The sequence below is a fragment of the Gorilla gorilla genome, chromosome Y (assembly GCF_029281585.2).
Source record: "Gorilla gorilla gorilla isolate KB3781 chromosome Y, NHGRI_mGorGor1-v2.1_pri, whole genome shotgun sequence".
Lineage (NCBI taxonomy): Eukaryota > Metazoa > Chordata > Mammalia > Primates > Hominidae > Gorilla > Gorilla gorilla.
The window spans coordinates 30,768,697-30,792,171 of record NC_073248.2 but is presented as its reverse complement, the minus strand read 5'-3'; the positions used below and the strand labels follow the sequence as shown (position 1 = coordinate 30,792,171).

General features: G+C 40.6%; 1 protein-coding gene across 25 annotated transcripts in view; it reads right to left on the bottom strand.

Annotated features, from left to right (window-relative positions):
- Positions 1-23,475, bottom strand: part of UTY (ubiquitously transcribed tetratricopeptide repeat containing, Y-linked) — a 245,450-nt gene that overhangs the window by 102,947 nt on the left and 119,028 nt on the right. For 5 of the 25 annotated variants that reach the window (XM_055377182.2, XM_055377183.2, XM_063703405.1 and 2 more), the window contains exons 11-15: positions 22,761-22,859; positions 22,099-22,318; positions 20,183-20,275; positions 18,215-18,310; positions 17,294-17,689 (exon numbers count right to left, since the gene is read on the bottom strand). In XM_055377182.2, coding sequence (XP_055233157.1) covers positions 17,294-17,689; positions 18,215-18,310; positions 20,183-20,275; positions 22,099-22,318; positions 22,761-22,859 — 904 coding nt within the window. Of the gene's footprint in view, positions 1-17,076; positions 17,125-17,293; positions 17,690-18,214; positions 18,311-20,182; positions 20,276-20,794; positions 20,951-21,418; positions 21,554-22,098; positions 22,319-22,760; positions 22,860-23,475 lie in introns of all 25 variants that reach the window. The other 20 variants (XM_055377177.2, XM_063703401.1, XM_055377195.2 and 17 more) reach the window with 13 other exon arrangements.

Genomic DNA, 23,475 nt, shown 5'->3' with positions numbered 1-23,475 from the left:
AAAAATAAGAGTTTTATACAAATGATGCTGGAATAATCAAATATCCTTACGCAAAATGGATATTCTCACACAATGTACAAAAATTAACTCAAAATGACTCAATTAAATGTATGAGACAGAGCCATAAAAATTCTATTATAAAATATAATATGATACCAAATAGATTATAAAGGGTAATCTCTATAAAGTCAGTTAATTATGTTAATCCTTTTTTTTTTTTTTTTTTTTGAGATACAGTGTTGCTTTGCTGCTCAGGCTAGAGTGCAGTGGTGTGATCTTGGCTCACTGCAACCCCCACCTGCCAGGTTCAAGTGACCCTTGTGCCTCAGCCTCCCAAGCAGCTGGGACTACAGGCACGTGCCAACTGGCCTGGCTAATTATTTTCTTTTTTTTTTTTTTTAGTAGAAACGGGGTTTCATGGCTGGGCGTGGTGGCTCATGCGTGTAATCTCAGACACTTTGGGTGGCTGAGGCAGGCAGATCACCTGAGGTCAGGAGTTTGAGACCAGCCTGGCTAACATGGCGAAAACCTGTCTCTAATAAAAATAGAAAAATTAGCTGGGCAAGGTGGTGTGTGCCTGTAGTCCCAGCTACCTGGGAGTCTGAGGCTGGAGAATTGCTTGAACCCAGGAGACAGGTTGCAGTGAGCCAAGATCACGCCACTCCACTCCACTCCAGGCTGGGTGACGGAGCAAGACTGTTTCAAAAATGGAAAAAAAAAAAAAAAGAACGGGGTTTCATCATGTTGGCCAGGCTTGTCTCAAACTCCTAACCTCAAGTAATCCACCTGCCTTGGCCTCCCAAAGTGCTGTGATTAAAGACATGAGCCACTGCACCTGGCCATAAATGTTAATCCTATCTACAGAGCACCTTCACAGAACATTGAGTGAAGAAGGAATCAACTATAACCTAATAGTAGTAGTAATGAAAACTTTAAAATCCTCTTGAAGTTGCTGCAAAGTGTGACCCCCCCACCCACGCTCAAGTTAAAAGAGAACATTTACAGCCTGTCTTCTCTTTGTGATCAGTGGACCTTATCTATACTCCCCAACTCCACATTCCTCAAAGTTTATTACAGGCCCAGCAAGTTCCTGCTTACCTCCCTAGCACGGCTGCAGGGTCTTGTGGCTGCAGGGTCACAAGAACAGTAACTTTAGGCTGCAAGATATGTTTGTCTCAAGATGTAAGAAATGTTGTAATGCTTGATTAACAGCGTTAGCTTCTCACTTCTGTAACTTGCTTCCCGCATCCCACAGTTCCTGCCTTTAGATGTTTAAAGGTACGAAAAGCCCTTTGTTTGGGACTCAGGCTTTTTGGACATATGTCTGGCTGAGCCAGTGATAACCTTAATAGACTGTCCCAAACCTTTTTCGGTCTCTCCAGTCTTTGATTGTCCTGCAACAGTTCTGGGGGCTTTGTCTGGGATTGGAGATGGCAGATTTTCCATCTCCTTTGCCTGTGGGCTAGAGCCCTGGGGTCCTTAGCACCACCAGAAGAGTTTCAGCCCAGAAGGAGAATGGCCCTCCCATGTTCCAGAGCCTTCCCCGACAGCGCAAATGGAACAGGTAGAAAGTGTTGCAGGACAGTCACGGAAGCAGTGCACAGACATCTAAACCGCGCTAAGGATTGGGCCATAAGGCAAGACCTGTCCCATAAGGATGGAAAGGCAGCCAGATTACCTCCCAGGGCGTGATGACTAGTCTGACCCAAGGGGGTTGGGAACATCAGGAGAGGCCCCACTGACCCAGATGAAACTCACACCCTAATTGATACCAGATGTGGGTGGGGCTCACAAGTTGGTCAGAAAGGAAAACTGTTTCAGGAATGTGGGAGGTGTGTGAAAGTGTGTGAAAGAGACGGTCTCGGGAGAAACCAACACGGGGCGTGATGTGGTGAAGCACAGATCTCTTAGCATGGACTGTGTGCTCTGAGGCAAGTGTGAGAAAAACCAGACCTAGGACACTGCATACGGCCCATAGGACCAGTTCCATGGGTGCAGTGAGCTGTGACAGTAATTAAGGTACGCTCCTGGCTAAGCAGTGTCCGAACCTCCCATAATAGGATCTGGACTGGTAGATGCAAAAGTGAAAGCGTGCTGTGAGTGGGGAAGTGGGAGGAAACATGTCAAAGCCTACTCCACTGGAGTGCATGCTGAAAAACTTTAAAAAAGGTTTTAATGGTGATTATAGGGTTAAACTAACTCCACAAAAACAGAGAACTCTTTGTGAGATAGATTGGCCGTCTTTTAATGTAGGGTGGCCAGCCAAAGGGACAATAGACAGGGAAATAATTGGCTGAGTGTTCTGGGTAGTCATGGGGCTGGAGAACAGCCTGGGTACCCGGATCAGTTTTCGTATATCAACTCCTGGCTAAGTGTAATTCAAAGTCACACTAAGTGGCTGCAGGCCTGCTTTGGGACCTATTGTAAGACTCTAATGGCCCGGACAAAACCAGGAACCATAGGAAGAGACTGCAAGGCATCAGAAAAAGAAAAGGAGTCACAGGAAAAGCAGAAAAAACCTGTCCTACAGGCCCCAAATGAAAAGTTAGAAAGTCCACCCCCCCCCCCCCCACGCACCAATTTATCCATCCCTGGCAAAGAGGGCTTAGACAGGAAGGATGCTGCCCTGGCCACCTCCGGAGATTCAGACTCAGAAGAAAGCACCCTTCAGACAACACCACACAGAGGAACCACAGTCCTTGCCTGAAAAGCCAAGGGAGAAACTCCAGGGGGATGAAGTCGGCCACCTTAGGTCAGGCCATGCCCAAGCAATGCAGACAACCCCTCCAAGAAACACGGGGACAAATTTATTTAACTGCACAGAATGAAGTCCAAGGGGGAGAACAGCTCTTTATTTATCAGCCCTTCTCTACTACTGATCTCTTAAATCGGAGACAACCTACTCCTTCCTATACAAAGAACCTCAGGCTCTTATAGATCTAATGCAGTCTATTTTGCTAACTTACAATCCTACCTGGGCTGATCGCAAACTTCTTCTGTCATTATTTAATACAGAAGAGCGCCGTAATTATACAAGCGGCTCTCCAGTGGCTGGAGAACAATGCGACCGCAGGCACAGGAGGTATCAGGCTGTATGCATAAGCACTCCCAATAGAGGCTGACCCAGACTGAGACCCTAACCAGGCTCAAGGGCTACAAAGTTTGCAACGGTATCGAAAAGCACTCCTAAACGGAATAAAGGCTGGAGGGGAAAAGGCCACCAATATCAAAAAGGTCTCAGAGGTCCTCCAGAGCCAGATGAAAGTCCCAGTGAATTTTATGAGAGGCTCTGCAAGGCTTAGCAACTTTACACGCCATTTGACCCAGAGGCTTCAGGTGATCAGTGTATGGTTAATGCAGCATTTTTAAGTCAGGCACAAGGAGACATAAAGCAAAAGCTTCAGAAGTTAGGTTTTGAAGGCATGAATATTATCCAGCTTATCCAAGTGGCTACTAAGGTGTTTCTAAATCAGGATGAGGAGGCCAAGAGAAAAGCTAGATGCAGAGCTAAGGAAAAGGTAGACTTGCTGGCGGTGGCCTTAGTTGGAGGAGAAACTAGTTTTGTGAGAGGACATGGCTGTGGTGGAGGACAAGCAAGGCAAAACCAGGAAGCTAAGCCAGGACAAGAGGGCCGACCTAGGCTTGAGAGAGATCAATGTGCGAGATGCAAGCAGATGGTACACTGGAGAATGAATACCCAGAAAGAGAAAAGTATAAAGGCAACAATCAGGGACAAAATGGCTGGCCAGAACCCCCTGCTGATGGTCAAGGGGTTCACAAGTCAGACACGGATTTAATTAGACTGGCAGGAATCAATGATTATTATGAGAACTGAGACAGACCACGCTCCATTTCATTAGGCCCTGAGGAACCTATGGTCTCAATGGAGGTAGGGGGCCGGAAAATGGACTTTGTAGTCGATACTGGTGTGGAGCATTCGGTAGGAACTCAAGCAGTTGGACCACTGTCTAAAAATTATGTCAATATAAATGGGGCTGCAGGAGTAACAGAAAAGAGGCCTTACTTCAAATCTAAAAGATGCGTGACTGGAGGACAGAAGTCCAAAATGAATTTTTATATTTGCCAAATTGTCTGGTGCCCTTGTTAGGAAGAGACTTGCTCCAGAAATTGCAAGCACAAATCTCCTTTACCCGAGAAGGGGACAGGACTTTAAACCTAGGTCAAAGAAAAGCCATGATAATGACCTTACCATCCCCACAACAGAGGAATGGAGACTATCAGAGACGCAAAATTTGTAAAGATGCATTTTGCCAGTGGGAAAATGAGGCAATGTATAAGGAATTATTTCTCAGGCTGCCAGGGGTGTGGGCAGAAGACAATTCCCAGAGCTAGCCATAAATCAGGACCCCGTAGTGGTGGAACTGCTGCGGGACACCAGTGCGAATCGGTCAGCATCCCATCCTAGCAAAGCCACCCATGGGATTACAAACGATAACAGTTCAGCTCCTTAAATCTGGATAATAGAAAGATGTGCCTCTTCTTGAAACACTCCATTACTACTGGTGTTAAAGCCCTCTGGAGATTACCAGATGGTACAGGATTTGCAGGCCATATATAAACTTGCAGCTACATCACATGCCATTGTGCCCAACCCATACACACTGCTTGGGTGAATTCCTGCTGACACGGCTTGGTTTACGTGCTTAGATATAAAGGATGAATTCTTCTGCATCTGACTAGCTCCTGAAAGCCAGGGCATCTTTGCCTTTGAGTGGGGCTCATCACAGTATACTTGGACCAAACTCCCCCACGGATTTAAAAACTCTCCAACCATTTTTGAGGACACACTTGTCTCAGACCTGAAGGCTTTCATGCCACGAAGTGGCCGCTGTGTCCTGTTGCAGTACATAGATGATTTATGCAACTACAAAAGAGTGCTTTCAAGGTACAGAAAAGCCTCCTTGATGTTCTGTGGGAGGCTGGCTATAAGGTCTCTAAGGAAAAGGCACAAATCTGTGGCCAAAGAGCAAGGTATCTTGGATTTAACCTCTCTCAAGGGCAGCTTGAGTGTGGACGTGGGCGAAAAGAGACTGTTTGTAGCATTCCTTGACCTGACGCTAGACAACAAGCGCGAAAGTTTAAACAGGCAGCTGGTTTCTGTCGCATTTGGATTCCATATTACTTGCTCTTAGCAAAACCACTGTATGAGGCTACCAAAGTGGCGGAAAAGAACCCCTCCTGTGGGGAAAAGAGCAGGACATGGCCTTCAAGGAAATCAAGAAGGCTTTGATCCACGCCCTGGCATTAGGACTGCCAGACATGACAAAGCCTTTTTATGTGTATATCTATGAAAGAAAAGGAATATCTATAGGAGTCTTGGTACAAACACTAGGGTCATGGTATTGGCCCGTGGCATGTTTGTCCAAGCGACTAGACTTGGTGGCTATGGGATGGCCTCCCTTTTTCAAGGCAGTGGCAGCCACTGCCCTGTTAGCAGAAGATGCTAACAAGCTCACATTTGGACAGAGGTTGATAATTCAGGTGCCCCATACGATTGTCACCCTGATGGGGCAGAGGGGGCATGGCTGGCTTTCTAACCCTAGGATGTTAAGATATCAAGAACTTTTGTGTGAAAACCCCTACATAACCTTGGTGACTCTGAATACTCTAGATCCACGCACACTGCTGCCAAAAGAATGGGCAGAGCACAGAAAGCCCCCGTTGTGTTGCCCAGGGTACCACTGTTGTGTGGAAATGGTAGATGAGGTTTTCTCAAGCCAAAAAGACTTAAAGGACCAGCCCTTAAAAAATCCAGATGTGGAATACTTTACTGATATGATACTTCAGATATGAAGCAGCTTCAGATATGAAGCAGATATGATACTTCAGATATGAAGCAGCTTCAGATATGAAGCAGATATGATACTTCAGATATGAAGTAGCTTCATATCTGAAGGTGTCAGAAGGGCTAGATATACGGTGAGACATTGAATCTAGTGGCTGAAGCCTGCCCTCTGCTGGTCAGAACTTCAGCCCAAAGAGTTGAGCTAACAGCCCTCACTAGAGCATCGCTCGTGGCCAAAGGAAAGTCAGTAAACATCTATACTGACCCAAGGTATGCTTTTGCCATTTTGCATTCCCATGGAGCCATATGTAAGGAAAGAGGATTATTAACTACTGAAGGAAAGGAAGTCAAAAATAAAAAGGAAATAGAGCAGCTCTTAGAAGCTGCTCCGAAAGAGCTCCAAAAGAAGTAGCAGTCATCCACTGCAAAGGGCATCAAATGGCAGGAGGTGATGAGGCTAGAGGAAACAGGAAGGCAGACAGAGAAGCCAAAAGAGTTGCAATGATGGAGGTAACTAAGAAGGAAGGGCAAACCCTCACCATGCCCTTACTAGAGCTTCCCCTTACAGAACCCGCTAACTGCTCCTCTAATGAAAAGACCTGGTTTGAGCAGGAGAGTGGAAGTTAACAGAAAGAAGGTTGGTGAAAGTTCTCAGATGGGAGGCTTGCCATCCCAGAAGCAATAGCCACCCAGTTCATAAAGCAGTTTCATCAAGGAACACATATGGGAAAAACCGCATTAGAGACTCTTGTTGGATGACATTTCTATGTGCTGCGCCTAACTGCCATCACTTGAGCCATTTGTGAGCAATGTTGAACTTGTACCCAAAACAGTCCATGGCAGGGGCCAACATGGCCCCCAGGGATTCAAGAAACTGGACTACACCCTGTGAAAACCTGCCTGTGGACTTTATCAAGCTGCCTCAAGCTGGAGGCTGCCGATACATGCTAGTGTTTGTCTGCACTTTCTCAAGGTGGGTCAAGGCATTTCCCACCAGGACAGAGAAAGCTCAGGAAGTAACCAGGATCTTACTAAAGGACATTATTCCTAGATTTGGACTGCCTCTAACTTTAGAATCAGACAATGGCCCAGCATTTGTGGCAGATAGTACAACAACTAACACAGATGTTAAAAATCAAATGGAATCTGCATACAGCTTATTGCCCACCGAGTTCTGTAAAAGTTGAAAGAATGAAGGAGACACTCAAACAGCTGTTAAAGAAGTTTTGCCAGGAAACTTATCTAAGGTGAAATCAGGAGCTGCCCATGGTCCTTCTGTGAGTCAGGGGCACCCTACTAAATTAACTGGGTATTCACCCTATGAGACGGTGTTTGGCTCACCACCCACAATCATAACTCAGATAAAAGGGGATTTAAAAGAAATTGGGGAATTAACCTTAAGAAGGCAAATGCAAGCCTTAGGTGAGGCCATGCAGGAAATACAAAGGTGGGTAAGAGAAAGAATTACCTGTTAGTCTCATAGATGCAGTACATCCCTTCCAACCTGGACACTCTGTCTGGGTCAAACAATGGAACCCAACCACGTTAGGGCCTTTATGGGATGGTCCCCATATTGTGATCTCGTCTACCCCCACTGCTGTTAGTTGCAGGTATCACACCTTGGGTTTATCACAGCCAGCTGAAACCAGCAGCGACCACAACTCAGGACCCGCGGCCAGTCAACAAAACCCAGACTACCCAAAACAGTTGATCCTGTGGCAAAACCATGCCACTGCTGACAAGGACAACTGCCCTGCTCTGACCATACCGGAGGCTGGTCGGTCCAAGCACGGCTGAACCTTAGGGAAACACTGAGCCCTGCTCTAGTCAGACAACTGGAAGCTGACTAGTCTATGCATGGCTGAAGCCTGAGGAAGTCAATAATAGATAAGTAAATGTGGACTGAATTTACAAGCATAATTAAACTCTTGTACTGATTATTTTACTGTCATGTTATCTTTGCAAATGCTGCCAAGCTTTTTGCCCAGAAGGGTGCCCATGCACAGTATAAGTTTAATCATATTAGTAATACTGAAGCCACTGACACTTTCACCTATCATTATAAAAGGGGACCAAGATGACTGTCATCACTGTATGATAGAAGCCTGGTCCAGAAAAGGTATGACTAAAACTATGTTATACCAGACCTACTATGAGTGGACAGGGACTCATACAGGAACTTGTGTCTATAACCAGACTAGTTGGTCTGTGATCCTGGAAACAGGCAGCCCCAAGTATGTAATGACCCAGAGTTCGTGCCCTATGACTTTTGGTTTGAAGTCCAAACTGGCAAACCCCTAATGCCATCATATACAAACCCCATAGAAATCAGGGTCAGTAAACTTGTAAACAAAAAAGAAGTATTCCCTCACTCGCATAAAGGCCCTGTCTCCATACATTTTGATGCCGGCCAAGCTTCACATCTCAGTAAACTAAATACTATTGGGACCATCTGTAAAAATCTAGGACAAGAAAGAGTCAGCAGCAGAGCCATCAAGGCCATAACAGAAGAATCCAAAAAGGAGTGCCCTGATTGTGATAATCAGTGGACCACACATGAATTTATCAGCACCTATACACAGGAAGGGCTGCTCTGTTTGCCAGCCAAGAGGTGAAGATAGGGTGCACAACTGGAACTTGTAACCCACTCAATCTGACAATACTAAAGCCAAATATGCCTTTCTGGACTAAAGGGCCTAAAGGGCTACTAATCTTTGATCAAGCAAGAGCTCTCCTAGGACTTGGTATTCCTCTGGTCATTACCAGGAAAACCCAAAGGACCCAAGTTCAAGTTAGCCCAATGCAACACTTTAGGTTTTATACATCTTTCAATGAACACTTTAATCCTGAAGTATCAAAAAATCAAATTCCTCCTATATAAGCTGAAAACCTGTTTACCCAGCTAGCCGAAAGTACTGCTAACAATTTAAGAGTTACTGTATGTTATATATGTGGAGGTACCAATATGGGAGATCAACGACCCTAGGGAGCCTAAGAATTGATGCCACAAGAAAATTTTACCTTGCCTGAATTTGTTACACAATTCAATGCAAATCCAAGTGTTTGGCTGTTAAGGAACCCCATCACTGGAAAACACTGCATCACCCATTGGGACAAGGCCTTTCAGAACCAGGGAGGGGCAACAACTTGCCTAGGTCAACAATATCTTGAAGAATCCGAAAACAGAACACAATAGGAAGCTTTATAGACAATCCCTCTGTGTTAGACTTTAATCCCTTTTGCAGTTCCCAACACTGTACCAATCATGTTACCACCGTAATAAGTGGATGCCTACTTACTCCTTGTCTCCTGCCACTTCTCATCAGAAGCATCCAATCCACCACAGAAGCAACGGTACACAGACATACCATCACCTGAATAATGGCTCTGCAAAAGTACCAACCGGTATCCCAAGAGAAGTATGTACCCACTCAAGAAGAAATAGCTAATTGTGGTGCACTTTACTAATCTACATTTGTGTGGGACACCAAAGGGGGGAAATGAAGAAGGAATTAATGAAATCAACTATAACCTATTAGTAGTAGTAGTAGAAATTTTAAAATCCTCTTAAAAGTTGCTGCAAAATGTGACCTCCCACCCCTCAACTTACACTCAAGTTAAAAGAGAATATTAACAGCCTGTCTTCTGTTTGTGATCAGTGGACCTTATCTATACTCCCCAACTCCACATTCCTCAAAGTTTATTACAGGCTCAGCAAGTTCCTGCTTACCTCCCTAGCACGGCTTCAGGGTCACAAGACTGGTAAGTTTAGGATGCAAGACACGTTTTTCTCAAGACGTAAGAAATGTTGTAATGCTTAACTGCCTTTGTTTCTCACTTCTGTAACTTGCTTCCCACCTCACGTAGTTCTCACTTTTAGATGTTTAAAAGTAGGAGGGCCAGGTACGGTGGCTCATGTCTGTAATCCCAGCACTTTGGGAGGCTGAGGCGTGTGGATCACGAGGTCAGGAGATCGAGACCATCCTGGCTAAAATGGTGAAACCCTGACTCTACTAGAAATATAAAAAAATTAGCTGGGAGTGGTGGCAGGCGCCTGTAGTCCCAGCTACTCGGGAGGCTGAGGCAGGAGAATGGAGAGAACCCAGGAGGCGGAGTTCGCAGTGAGCCAAGATGGTGCCACTGCCCCACAGCAGCCTGGATGACAGAGCAAGACTCTGTCTCAAAAAAAAGAGTAGGAAAAGCCCTTTGTTCGGGACTCAGATTTTCTAGACATATGTCCAGCTGAGCCGGTGATCACCTTAATAAACCCTCCTGAACCTTTTTTGGTCTCTCCAGTCTTTGATTGTCCTGCAACATTTCCTGCAATAAAATAACTGAGCCTCTTACCCTACCAATTCTGACACATAAAATTAACCATTTCAAAATAAATTTTTAAGGCAAGTTTTAAGTTTAATCTTCAAATACTTTCAGGAAGGACAGTCTCTGTTTTAGACTGAATGGTAGCTTTTTGTTCCTTGTAGCCATTTTTATTGAGTACCCGGTTTGGCCACATCTAACTTTTTCAGGGTCAAGGGATAAAACAGAATAAAAACAGCCTAATTCCCTATTTTATCCAGCTGATTAAATAAAAAGTAAAGGAAATAATTTAGAATATATAATATTAGATGATGTTTTGATACGGACCTTACAGAAAAATTTATGAGAGAGGAGGGCAGAGAATGCTGGAGACAATAGGAAAGAGTTATATTATGAACAGAAAGATAATAAAAAGCTGATATCCTTGAGATTGTGATATTTGATGAAACTCCTGGAGGAGGATCTGAGAGAATAATGAAGATACAGTCAGCCCTTTGTATCTATGGGTTCCCACATGGGTGAATTTATTCAACCATTAATCAAAACTATAAGGAACAAATATATAATAATACAACAATACAAATAATACTTATTTTTAAAAGAGTATAACTTATTTTGAGGAGCTAACTTTTGTATGATAATCAGGACACAGCTATAAGAGAAATCAAGGGGAAATCAAAAGGAAAAGCTCGTAGATTGTACAAACTGCCTGTATCACACAAATTTCTTATTTTCCTCACTCAATTCCTACTGATCAGAAACAAAAGAAAACTGAAATGTTAGTCCAGCACTGTTCAACCTTCATTTTAGAAGGGTTATTAACAGGATATATTCCCTAACTTTGAAAACACAATGTCCAGTGAAAGAATTAAGACACTAAAGGTCACATACTATATTATTCCATGTGTATAAACTGTCTGTAATATGTTAATCCATATACATAGAAAACAGATTGGTGGTAAGTTATCCAGGGTTAAGAGAAGTGAAGTGACTGGTTAACTTACTGCTGCCACCCACACTGAACACACAGGCAGACAGATTCACATCTTACCATAGTATCACAACTTACCAGAGCAAACGGCAGTGAACAGAAACTGCTGCTGGAACCACTAAGAGAAAAACCTAAACTGTAACTGAAAAATTGATGGATGCTCAGTTTTTGAGAGTTAGAAGCTTCAGGGAGGCCAAGCCTTACGGAACCTCCATATTTTTATAAGTTTTACCTCCAGAAGCCCTAACAGGATCTTACAGTAAAGACTAGAAAACACACCTCTACACCTTCTAACAGGAAAAGAGGCAAAGTAAACATTCTGAAATGTTTCCTGAGCATCTGTTCTTAAAAAGGCATGACTCAGGGAAATTACTGTATTATTTGGCCAGAGCCTAACACAGCTAGGGTTTTACTATACCCTAAACAACATGACAGACAGAAAATACTCAATGCCAAGCCTCTCTAGCCTTCCTGCTTGTTTAATGGGGAATAAAAAGCTGACCAGCACTTGTGAAGGAATCAGCCAAAAGGTAAAGTCTCATTAAAAGACAGGCAACTAATACAGAACACTTCCTTCCCACACACTTTATCACCTCATCATACTTTATCACATCAACAGAACACTTGCAAAATATGAGGGAATACAACTGAAAGCATAATCCCACCCCCAAGTATCAATCCCTTATTCTGTAACCTGGCTGCTGCCTCCTTTGTCTGTGGTAAGGCAGCTGGCAGGTTTACTAAAAGCTTGCCTGAACTTGGGTCTTGCTCTCTCTCTTTTTTCTCTCAGCTGACCTTACAGAAACCAACCACAGACCCAGAAAACTTAGGAGAATATCCAACAATATAAATAACAAAAAATACTACAATACACATCTATATGTAAACTGTAAAAAAGCAAAGGCAATGAAAAAAATTCTGAGAAAAATTAAAGAACGAGAAAAACACCCCAGCTTAACTATGGAGGAGCCAAGTTAAGAATTACATCTGACTTCTCTTGCAAACATATGCACTAAAGGAGTGAATATTTGTGCCCACCCTTACCGCCCAACTCCTATTTTGAAACTGAATCACCAAGGTGAAATTATTAGGAGACTGGGCTTTTGCGAGGGGATAAGGTCATAAGGTGTACAGCCCTCATGAGTGAGATTAGTGTCCTTACAAAAGAGGCCTGAGAGAGACTCCTTGCCCATTTCACCATGTGAGGACACAGCAAGAAAGTAACATAGATGAACCATCTCACAAGACACCAAGTAGGCTAGCTCTTGATCTTGGACTTCTCAATCTCCAAAACTGTGAGAAATTTCTCTTTGTTATAAATCACCTAGTCCATAGTATTTTGTTATAGTGTTCTGAATGAACTAAGACTCCATGCAAAAGAGAGACTAGACAGAAATGTTTAAAGTATTGAAACAAAAACCCAAACTGGAATTTCAGCAAAATTACCACTCAAAAACCAGGGAAAAAATTTTCTCGGACAAACAAAAACTTGAGAGACTTCTGTAACTAGAACACATGGCTAATAGGAGAAACCATGAGAGACAAGGAAAGGAATGGGAGCTTTTTTACTTTTTGTGTAATTTTTCCTATATACTGAACACAGCTCTAAAAAATAAATTATATTAATCAATAAAAATAAACAAAGTTTCAAGAAATTTATATCTGTATATAAATTTATATCTGTATATAAAAAGAAATTTATATCTGTATATAAAACCTTAATAGCTCTACTGTGCCATCAGATAAAGCAGGTCCTTCAGCGAGGCCTCACTTTCATTCTACTAAGGGAGGAAACCACCCCTCATATTGTCTTATGCCCAATTTCTCCCTGCAAAGAAAGAAGAAGTAAAAACGCAGAAATGAAATCCACAGGCAGACAGCCCGCACCCTGGGCCTGATTAAAGATCGACCCCTGACCTAACTGGTTATGTTATCTATAGATTACAGACATTGTATGGAAAAGCATTGTGAAAATACCTGTCCTGTTCTGTTCCATTCTGATTACTGGTGCATGCAGCCCCCTGTCATGTACCGCTGCTTGCTCAATCGATCACGACCCTCTCACGTGGACCCTCTTAAAGTTGTGAGCCCTTAAAAGGGACAGGAATTGCTCACTTGCAGAGCTCGGTTGTTGGAGACATGAGTCTTGCCTAAGCTCTCAGCCGAATAAAGCCCTTCCTTCCTTAACTTGGGTGTCTGAGGGTTTTGTCTGTGGCTTGTCTTGCTGCACTACCTCTTCATAAGCTATTCTCCAGCCACTCCTTAACCTGCCCTTTCTCCTTCCAAATTCCTTCAATTGTCTGGGTCTCTAATATGCTGGCCCTCCCAAGGCACTTGCTCATGTCACATTGTATTACAATTCATGGTAATTTAAATTCTGCTAGTCCTTTCCTTCCACTAGAATAAATATTGAACAGCTTGCACGGTAGCGGTGTTCTCCAGGGAATATGTGCAAATATTACCTAAAGATACTTTCTAAAACATGTCATTATGTCTTATTGAAATAGCAATGAGATTTGGTGTAACTGTAAAGTAATAATTGTTTTTTCCCTTTTCCTCAGATTTCCATACTACCTAATGTAATTTATCTGTACACTAGCTTTAACTACAACAGTCCCTCATATTTGTAGGGGATATATTCCTAGACCCTCATTGGATGCCTCAAACTGTCAATAGTCCTGAATTCTCAATATTTTTTTTTTGATCTGATAACTGAGGGACAGCAACTAAGTGAATAAAGGGTAGGTAATGTGTACAGTGTTGATATGCTGAAGAAAGAGATGATTCACATCCTGGTCAAATGGAGTGGAACAGGAGAAGATTTCATGACACTACTCAGAATGGCATGCAATTTAAAATGTATGTACTGTTTATTTCTGGAACTTTCCATTTAATATGGACTGCAGTTGCCCCCAGGTAACTGAAACCACAAAGAAAGCAGTATCGTGAATTTATAATACTGTAAATAAACTTACATGCACAGACTAAATTACCACGTAGTCCAGACATACCTCATTTTATTGTGCTTTGCTTTACTGAACTTCAAAGACACTATGTTTACTACAATCTGAAGATATGTGGCAACCGTGGATATCAAGCAAGCAAGTCCATCTGTACCACTTTTCCAACATATTGTGTTCACTTTGCATCTCTGTAACTCTCTCAATTGTTTGAAACTTTTTCATATTGTATCACTGATTTGTAATCAGGGATCTTTGATGTTACCATCGTCATTGTTTGAGGGCACCACAGATAGGGCAGCACATTTAATTAACAAATGTTCTGTGTTCTGACTGCTCTGCCATCTAGTCCTTCTATTTTTTTCCCTCTCTTCAGACCTCCATATTCCTGTCACAAAAATATTAGATTAGGCCACCTAATAAACCCTACAATGGCCTCCAAGCATTTGAATGAAAGGAAGCATTGCATATCGCTCACCTGAGATTTGTGGATTAACTCATAACTTTGAAGGAAGTTCTACTATGGATTTTTAAAAAATTTTTTGAAACAGGGTCTCACTCTGTCACTTAGGCTGGAGTGCAGTGGTGAAACCTCAGCTTACTGCAGCCTTGTCCTCCTGTGCTCAAGCAACCCTCTCACCTCAGCCTCCCAAGTGTCTGGGAATGCAGGCACATGACACCATGCCCTGCTAATTTTTGTAATTTTTGTACAGATGGGGTCTTGGTATGTTTCCAGGCTGGTCTCCAACTCCTGGGCTCAAGCAATCCTCCTGCCTTGGCCTCCCACAGTCTTGTAATTAAAGGCCTGAGCCACTGTACCAAGCCACATCTCTCCCTAAATCCAAAGCTAGAACAATTAAAGTTAGTGAGGAAGGCATGTCCAAAGCCAAGAGAGTCACAAAACTAGCCCTCTTGTACCAGTTAGCTGAGTTGTGAAGGCCAAGGAAAGTAAAACTGTTACTCCCATGGACATACAAATGTTAAGAAAGCAAAACAACCTTATTGATGATATAAAGAAAGTTTTAGTGGTCTAGATAAAGGCTGTCTCATCACTGACAATATTCCCTCAAGCCAAAGCCTAATCCAGAAATAGGGTGTAAACCCCTCCTTCCAATCTATGAATGCTGACCGTGGTAAGGAAGCTGCGGAAGAAAAGTCTGAAGCCAGTAGAAGTTGGTTTATGAGGGAGAAGGAAAGGAGTCATCTCCATAATATAAGTAAGTGCAAGGTAAAGCAGCAAGTTATCCAGAAGACCTAGCTAGTATCATTGATGAAGGTGGCTACACTAAACAATAGATTTTCAATGAAGATTACAGTGGAAGAAGATGTGATTTAGGTCTTTTCTAACTAGAGAGAAGTTAACACCTGGTTTCAAGGCCTCAAAAGACAGGCTGACACCTTTGTTAGGAACTAATAAGGCTGGTGACTATAAGCTGAAGGCAATGCTCATTTATGATTCTGAAAATCCCACAGCCCTAAAGAGGTATGCTAAATCCACTCTGCCTGTGCTTTATAAATGGGATAACAAAACCTGTGTGATAGCCCAACTGTTGACAGCATGGTTTACTGAATATTTATAAGTCTATATGGATAGCTACTACTCAGAAAAAGAGATTCCTTTCAATATACTATTCCTCATTAAATATGCATTTGGTCATTCAAGAGCTCTGACAGATGTAAAAAGAGATTAAATTTGTCTTCATGCCTAACACAGTATCTATTCTGCAGCTCATGGATCAAGAAGTAATTTTGACTTTAAGTCTTATTATTTAAGAAATACATTTCATTTCATAAGTCTATATATAACTAACACAGACAGCAATTCCTCTAATAAAGCAAAGGAAAGGGAAAACTTTCTGAAAAGGATTCAGTCATTCAACACGTCATTAAGGACACTCATGATTCATGGGAGGAGGTCAAAATGAATGTGGAAGAAGTTGATTCCAATCCTCATGGATGACTTTGAGGAGTTCAAGACTTCAGTTGAGGAAGGAACTACAGATGTAGAAATGGCAAGACAGTTTGATAGGTGGAGCCTGAAGAAGTGACTGAACTGCTGCAAGTGCACAACAAATTTTGAATGGATTAGAAGTTGCTGTTTCAGGGATGAGAAAAGAAAGTGGTTTTCTGAGAGGAAATCCACTCCTGTGGAAATGCTGTGAACACTACTGTGATACAAACAAACGATTTGGAATATTACATAAACTTATTTGATAAAGGCAGTGGCAAAGTTCAAGAGGATTGACTGTAACTTTGAAAGAAGTTATATCATTGGGAAAACATCAAATAGCATGGCATCCTACAAAGAAATCTTTCAAGAAATAAAGAGTTTGTTGGGCACGGTGGCTCATGCCTGTAATCCCAGCACTTTCAGAGGCCGAGGTGGGCACTTCACTTGAGATCAGGAGTTTGAGACCAGCCTGACAAACATGGTGAAACCCTGTCTCCACTAAAATTACAAACATTAGCCAGGAGTGGTGGCATGCGTGTAGTCTCAGCTACTTTGGAGGCTGAGGCAGGAGAATCATTTGAACCTAGAAGGCAGAGGTTACAGTGAGCCAAGATAGCCCCATTGCACAGGCTGGGCAACAGAGTGAGACTCTGTCTCAAAAAAAAAAGGGAGGCAGGGAAGGAGAGAGGGAGGAAACGAAGAGAGAGAGCAAGGAAGGAAGGAAAGAGGGAAGGAAGGGAGGGAGGATCACAGTAGCAAATATCATTGTTGTCTTAAGGGGTCACAGCCACTTCATCAGCAAACACCATCCTGATCAATGAGCAGTCATCACCATAGAGGCAAGACTGTCTACCACTAAAAAAATTATGACTTGCTTAATGATCACATGCTTTCTTTTTTAAGCAATAAAATATTTTCAAATTAAGATGTATATGTTGTTTGCTTACACAAATTATAATTGCAAACTGACATAATATAGTGTAAACATAACTTTTACATGCACTAAAAAATAAAACTAAATTAGTGTGATTGGCTTTATTATGATACTCACTTTATTGCAGTTGTCTTGTATGAAACCTGTAAGATGTCCAAGGTAGGCCTGTAATGATCCTGGTATCACTTAAAAGTTTTATACTCTTATCAATTACTTAAATTACTTTCTAAAGACAAAGCCGTTCTTTAAATTTCTATCTTTTTAGAATGTACACAAACTAAATAAAGATAAACTACTATATAAGAGCCAAGAAAGCAGCTAGTCCTTTTTTTACCTGAGCGGAGTTAGATAGCTGTTTTCTCCATGGCTCTTCTGTGCTGCTATTCAGGTCTGTATGATTATGAGGTAGAGTGTGTGTATTTTGCTGCAGGTAAGGCACATTTCCATTACTTTCACTTCCTGCTAAACAATTACTGCCTAGCAAGATAGTGTCTGTACTTCCTAGAATTTTTGATGTGCCACAAGGAATACAGCCTGCAGAAAAAGCTCCATTGGACAAAAGTTTTTCAACACAAGCAGGGCGAACTCCAGGCTGAGAGACGCTAGATACTCTGGTCAGAGCAGCATGTGGTTGTCGATTAGAGACAGAGTTTGTAGGCAGTGATGAATCAGCTATCGCCCCATTATGAATTCCAGTAGTTCGTACCTGAGCAACTTCTTTGTGTCTCATCTTCAAAAACAAAAAAGAAAAACTGCTGTGTAACTTTGAAAATGTGTAGTTCATACATCTCTAATTTCATATAACATTTCATGTCTCTAAAAAAAACATATAGACAATAGATTCACTTTAATATATAATTCCTATAAAAAGAAGAAAGGTTTTTCAGTATGTAAAGAAATCGGCCTTTATTAACAGCTCAAGGGCAAAATAAAGCTGCTAAAGATTATAAATAATGATTCAAAAACTTACAGGTCATTTTTCCTTCATGAAACAGAAGATTTCAAATTTCCATTCAATTCACATTCTTGTCAAATCCTTCAAATCAATCATTTGGATCTAAGTTAATCTGAGTATATTTCCTTTTTAAAAAATTTGTCCATTACTAACACACATGTAAAACTCAGATATATACATCCCATGAAATATACACAGAAACTATAAATTAGCATTAATATCCTCTAAAATGATACTGTAGTAAAGAAATATTCTCAAACTATTGATAAATTTTAGAGAAAATAAAAATATTATACATACTTGCTGCATTAAGACAAACTGACTTTCTAACTGTTCCAGCTGATGCTTCTGTGCTGGATTTAAATTATCTCTATTTGCACGCAGTTGTTCCAAGTGCTAGAAGAAGAAAAGAGATTAATATAATCAAAGTTTAATCTAAAATTTAAGACAATATAAGGCAACTCCTCACTAAAAAGACTACATAGAACCTTTGCAGGATGAAAGACAGTGATTCCTAATGAATGTTAAGATAGTGATTCTTTTTTGTTGTTGTTGAGACGGAGTCTCCCTCTGTCGCCCAGGCTAGAGTGCGTGGTGCAATCTCTGCTCACTGCAACCTCTGCCGCCTGGGATCACGCCATTCTCCTGCCTCAGCCTTCTGAGTAGCTGGGACTACAGGCACGTGCCACCATGCCCGGCTAATTTTTTGTATTTTTAGTGGAGACAGAGTTTCAACGTGTTAGCCAGGATGCTCTCGATCTCCTGACCTTGTGATCCGCCTGCCTTGGCCTCCCAAAGTGCTGGGATTACAGGTGTGAGCCACCGCGCCCCGCCCCCGATAGTGATTCTTAACCAATGTTACTCAAGCTCAAAATCCTTTAAGAAGTCTGAAAAAGTGGAAAGGCGTGGTGCCTCACACCTGTAATCCCAGCATTTAGGGAGGCAGAAGAGGGCAGATCATGAGGTCAGGAGATCGAGACCATCCTGGCCAACATGGTGAAACCCCATCTCTACTAAAAATACAAAAATTAGCTGGGTGTAGTTGAGCATGCCTGTAATCCCAGCTACTGCGGAGGATGAGGCAAGAGAATCCCTTGAACTCAGGAGGCGGAGGCTGCAGTGAACTGAGATCACATGTCACTGCACTCCAGCCTGGCGACAGAGTGTGACTCTGTCTCCAAAAAAAAAAAAAAAAAAAAAGTCTGAAAAAGGCAGTAAAATCTAAAATTCTGAGGAAAGCTGTTTTGTGTGGTTTTAGTTAAATGTATTATGGGGAAATAAAAATTCAAAGACAAAGCTATTTAGCTTAAAACATTTAATAATAAAAATGCTTAATGCAACATTATTTGTAACAGAATTCTTGAAAAACATGTAAATGCCCAATAGTTGGGATCTGTTTAAATAACAGATTTGCCCCACCCATGCAATCATAAATCAAAGAATAGAGAAGCAATACACAGACACAGAAAGATCCTCAAGATACATCTTTAACAAAAAAACTAAGATCCTAAAATATATGTAAAAGTGTACCTACAATTCTATTTTGAAAAGACAAACTTGGAGATCACACCTGGGCAACAAGAGTGAAACTCCATCTCAAAAAAACAAAAGACAAAACAAAACAAAAAAAACAACGAGAGAGACTTGGCCAGGTGCAGTGGCTCACACCTGTAATCCGAGCACTTTGGGACACTGAGATAGGCAGATCATTTGAGGTCAGGAGTTCAAGACCAGCCTGACCAACATGGTGAAACCCTGTCTCTACTAAAAATACAAAAACTTTAGCTGGGCATGGTGGCGCATGCCTATAGTACCAGGTATTCGGTAGGCTGAGGCAGGAGAATGGCCTGAACCCAGGAAGTGGAGACTACAGTGAGCTTATATCATGCTACAACCTTCCAGCCTGGACAACAAAGCAAGACTGTCTCAAAAAAAAAAAAAAAAAAAAATACACAAACACATTTGTTTGTACATGCACAATTTACATCTCTAGAAAAAAACTGTTAACATTGCCTGTGCATGAAAAACTAAAAATAGGTGGCTAGAGGTAGAAACTGGAAGGTGCCTTCACCTTATGTCATCTAAGTTTCCTCTCCTCTCACAAAATGGATTCTGATTCCTATTATCCCAGAAAATGTGGGCTCATTTTAATTATATTCATATTAACTTACTTAATCATCATTCAATTTGACACTTAATACCTAAAAAACAACATTTACTCTTTCTACTGCTTTCAAATTGGGGGAAAGATTGTCAAAGAATTCATACCTGTAATTTCTGTGGTGTCAAACAAAACGAATAAACTTGCTGTACTGGATGATGTGAAAGACTCTGGCCACCATTCCAGTTATCAGAACCATTCTAAGGAAAATTTAGTGTAAAAGATTAAGAATATTTGCTTAATTTCATACACTTAGAGTTATGACTAGTGAGAACCAAGTGACTAGAAATTGGAATAGGTATATATATATATATATATATATATATATATATATATGACTTATCCTTTTAAATCATTAAAATTAAAAATGTATAATTAATTCATAAACTTACACATTTAGAAAAAAGGACCATATTTAAATTACATCTCAAAGATGTAGAAAGGTGGTCTACTACTATCCAACATTCAGTTTATTTCATCGTCAGAAGTGATGGTAAAAACTGTGTTAAAACTGTAAAAGCAGGGAAATGAATAAAATGACGTGATGAACACAAACTTATCCCTACCTTCTATATTTAATGTGATGCAAAGATTATGGAATAGAAATACTGCTTCACTTGCTGATGTCCACAAGCTTAAAATACAGTCCAGGCACAATTTCAGAAGAGTTAGTTTCATTTTTGACTGGGATTTTCCATATCTCTAAAATGTATATATACCTTTGTTGGACTAGATGTTCTTTTCTTCTTGGCAGGACTGGACAGGCCTTCTACTTGGCTAGAAGTAATCATGTGTAGTGACAAGGATTGCTGTGAAATTGGTGTTTGACTGTGGTTTAATACACGTTCAGTATTTGGATCATGAGCTCTATAAGCCTAAGGATCACAGAAGTAAGATAAAAATATGGTTCTACATATTCCTAATTCACTCCTTCAAATTATAAAACTTCATATACTTTTCAACACTATGCGGACATCATTGATGGTAATTATTCAAAATTATAATCAAATGAATCATCAAGGGAGCAATGTGTGTCTTCTTCAGAAAAGTTTCATCTTTTAAACTTAATAAACAACTATAGAAATGTCACTTAAGAAATTACTTTCTAATTATGAGAATATACAAAGGTTTAAACTGGCACCCGTATTCCTTCCCATATCAGAGGGAATTTTATTTTGATTTTCTAAAACTCTTTGGAATTAAAAAATTTTTATTTTTTAATTAAAAAGATTTCTCTATTTTAAAGTCAATCCTTCGTTTAGTGAAATAAACTTGATTACTAAAGAGTGAAAAAAAAAAACCCTTAAAGCTGGGCACCTACAGAACATAACCCAACTTCTCACCTGCTGTGCTGTGTTCATGGCACCCTGCCTGGAGGTAAGCTCTGCGGGGATTGGTAGGCTCCATGCCTCCTCAATACTAGGAAGTAATTTAGTTTTATTCTGTAGACTACTTTGTGGAAGGTTACACAACTGAGCCTAGGAAAAATTATGTAAAAAGCAAATTTAACATAAGCCTACTTGAGTAAGAGCAAGTCCACTAAATCTTCCTCAGGGTTATAGGTATTTAAAAAAAATTCTAAATTTGGGGATTTTAGGTAGATGTTAAATATAAAGAGGGCAACTAGAATATTCTTCTGAGAATCAGAACAAACATAAGCTCTATTTTTCAGTTCTCACAGATATCTTCTCATGAAATTTTAAGCAAGAATGAAAAATGGCATTTGTTATTTTCTCTACAATGCTATGAAAACTTAAAAATGTAGATAAGCACACTGAAAAAGTTCATGCATAGTAATGTAAAATGTAAATATGCATCAATAAAGTAAATGTGCAAAAGAACATAGTTTACATACTGCATATTTCATTTAAAATTAAATGAAAAATAGTACCACAAAATATTACAAAATATGGAAACAAGGTAACATCAAAACACAAATAGACAAACTTGCCAGCCACCCTTCTCCTGCCAATTATTATACGAATATACGTGTCATTTAAAATATACTATTTAAAATTTTTACCTGTAGAAATTTAATTCTTGCAGCAAGCGTAGAGGTATTACCACAACGTTTGCTTCTAGCTGCATTTAGGTAGCATTTAATGGCATCTTGAGGTTGACTGCAGGATTCATAGAGAGTACCTAGGTCCATCCAGGCTGCTGCATGCCCATGGTCCAATTGTACAGCACAAATATATGCCTGTAAAGCATCCATAGGCTGATTTTGCTGCTGATACAACACACTGGAAAGAAAAAGAATGCTGTCAAAAACTACTCGTTACTTTCATTCGTTTATTTTTCTGCTGTTTTGAGACAGTGTCTCACACTGTCACCCAGGCTGGAGTGAAGTGGCGTTTCCATGGCTCACCACACCCTTGACCTCCCCAGCTCAAGCAACCCTCCCACCTCAGACTCCTGCGTAGCTGGGCCTACAGGACATGCCACCATGCCTGGCTATTTTTTAAAATTTTTTCATGGAAATAGAGTGTTACCATATTGCTCAGGCTGGTCTTGAAACCCCGGACTCAAGAGATCAACCAGCCTCAGCTTCCCAAAGTGCTGGGATTATAGGCATGAACCACTACATCCAGCCAGTTAATTTTATATTACTATACAGTATATTAGATGTTTCAATCATCCAGTGTATCAAGCGAACTTCTACTGCTTTTACATACATAGCCTTACCCTATTGAACACCATGTATCTGCACTTGCTTCTGATTTATCAATAGATTGCCTGTAAGATATAAAGGCATCCTGAACTTTCCCAATACTTGAATAACACCTAAAAGGAAAAAATATAAATAAATAAACACAATTCCATTAATAATTTATTTGCCAAAAAGATGAACTGTATTCCAAAGAAGAAAAAATGGGCAAGCATATGAGTATGTGTGTAAATATGATTACTGATGTACTTTATGATTTTACATTATCGATGTACATGATTTATTTTAATCTCTATTGTAACTTGCTGTTAAATACTGTCTTGAAAGAGCTAGTACATGTTATATTAATAAACTTTTCTGAAACTATTGAAGATTTCTTCAATACTATAATATTGAGGGTTAAACATAAAGCTCTCTATTTACACAGTTTGAACGCAGGCTTCCTACATTATAAGAACAGAGTTAAATCTGAAGAGAAAAGTACCTTTGATAATGACTTTTATGTTAGGATTTAATAGTCCCCTTCCACTTAGTAACACTCAGAACAATCATTCTTTGTTATCTGTGTGACTTGTTTAAAAAAGTAAATCTATTGTAAAAATGATCAACATGTAATTCTCTACATATAAAGTTTTTAACTTTATATTCTTTATGATGGAGGAATTCTATGTGTGTGCATGCGTTACCAAGAAACCATCTGTATAATTTCACTTTATTATGACATTAAATGAT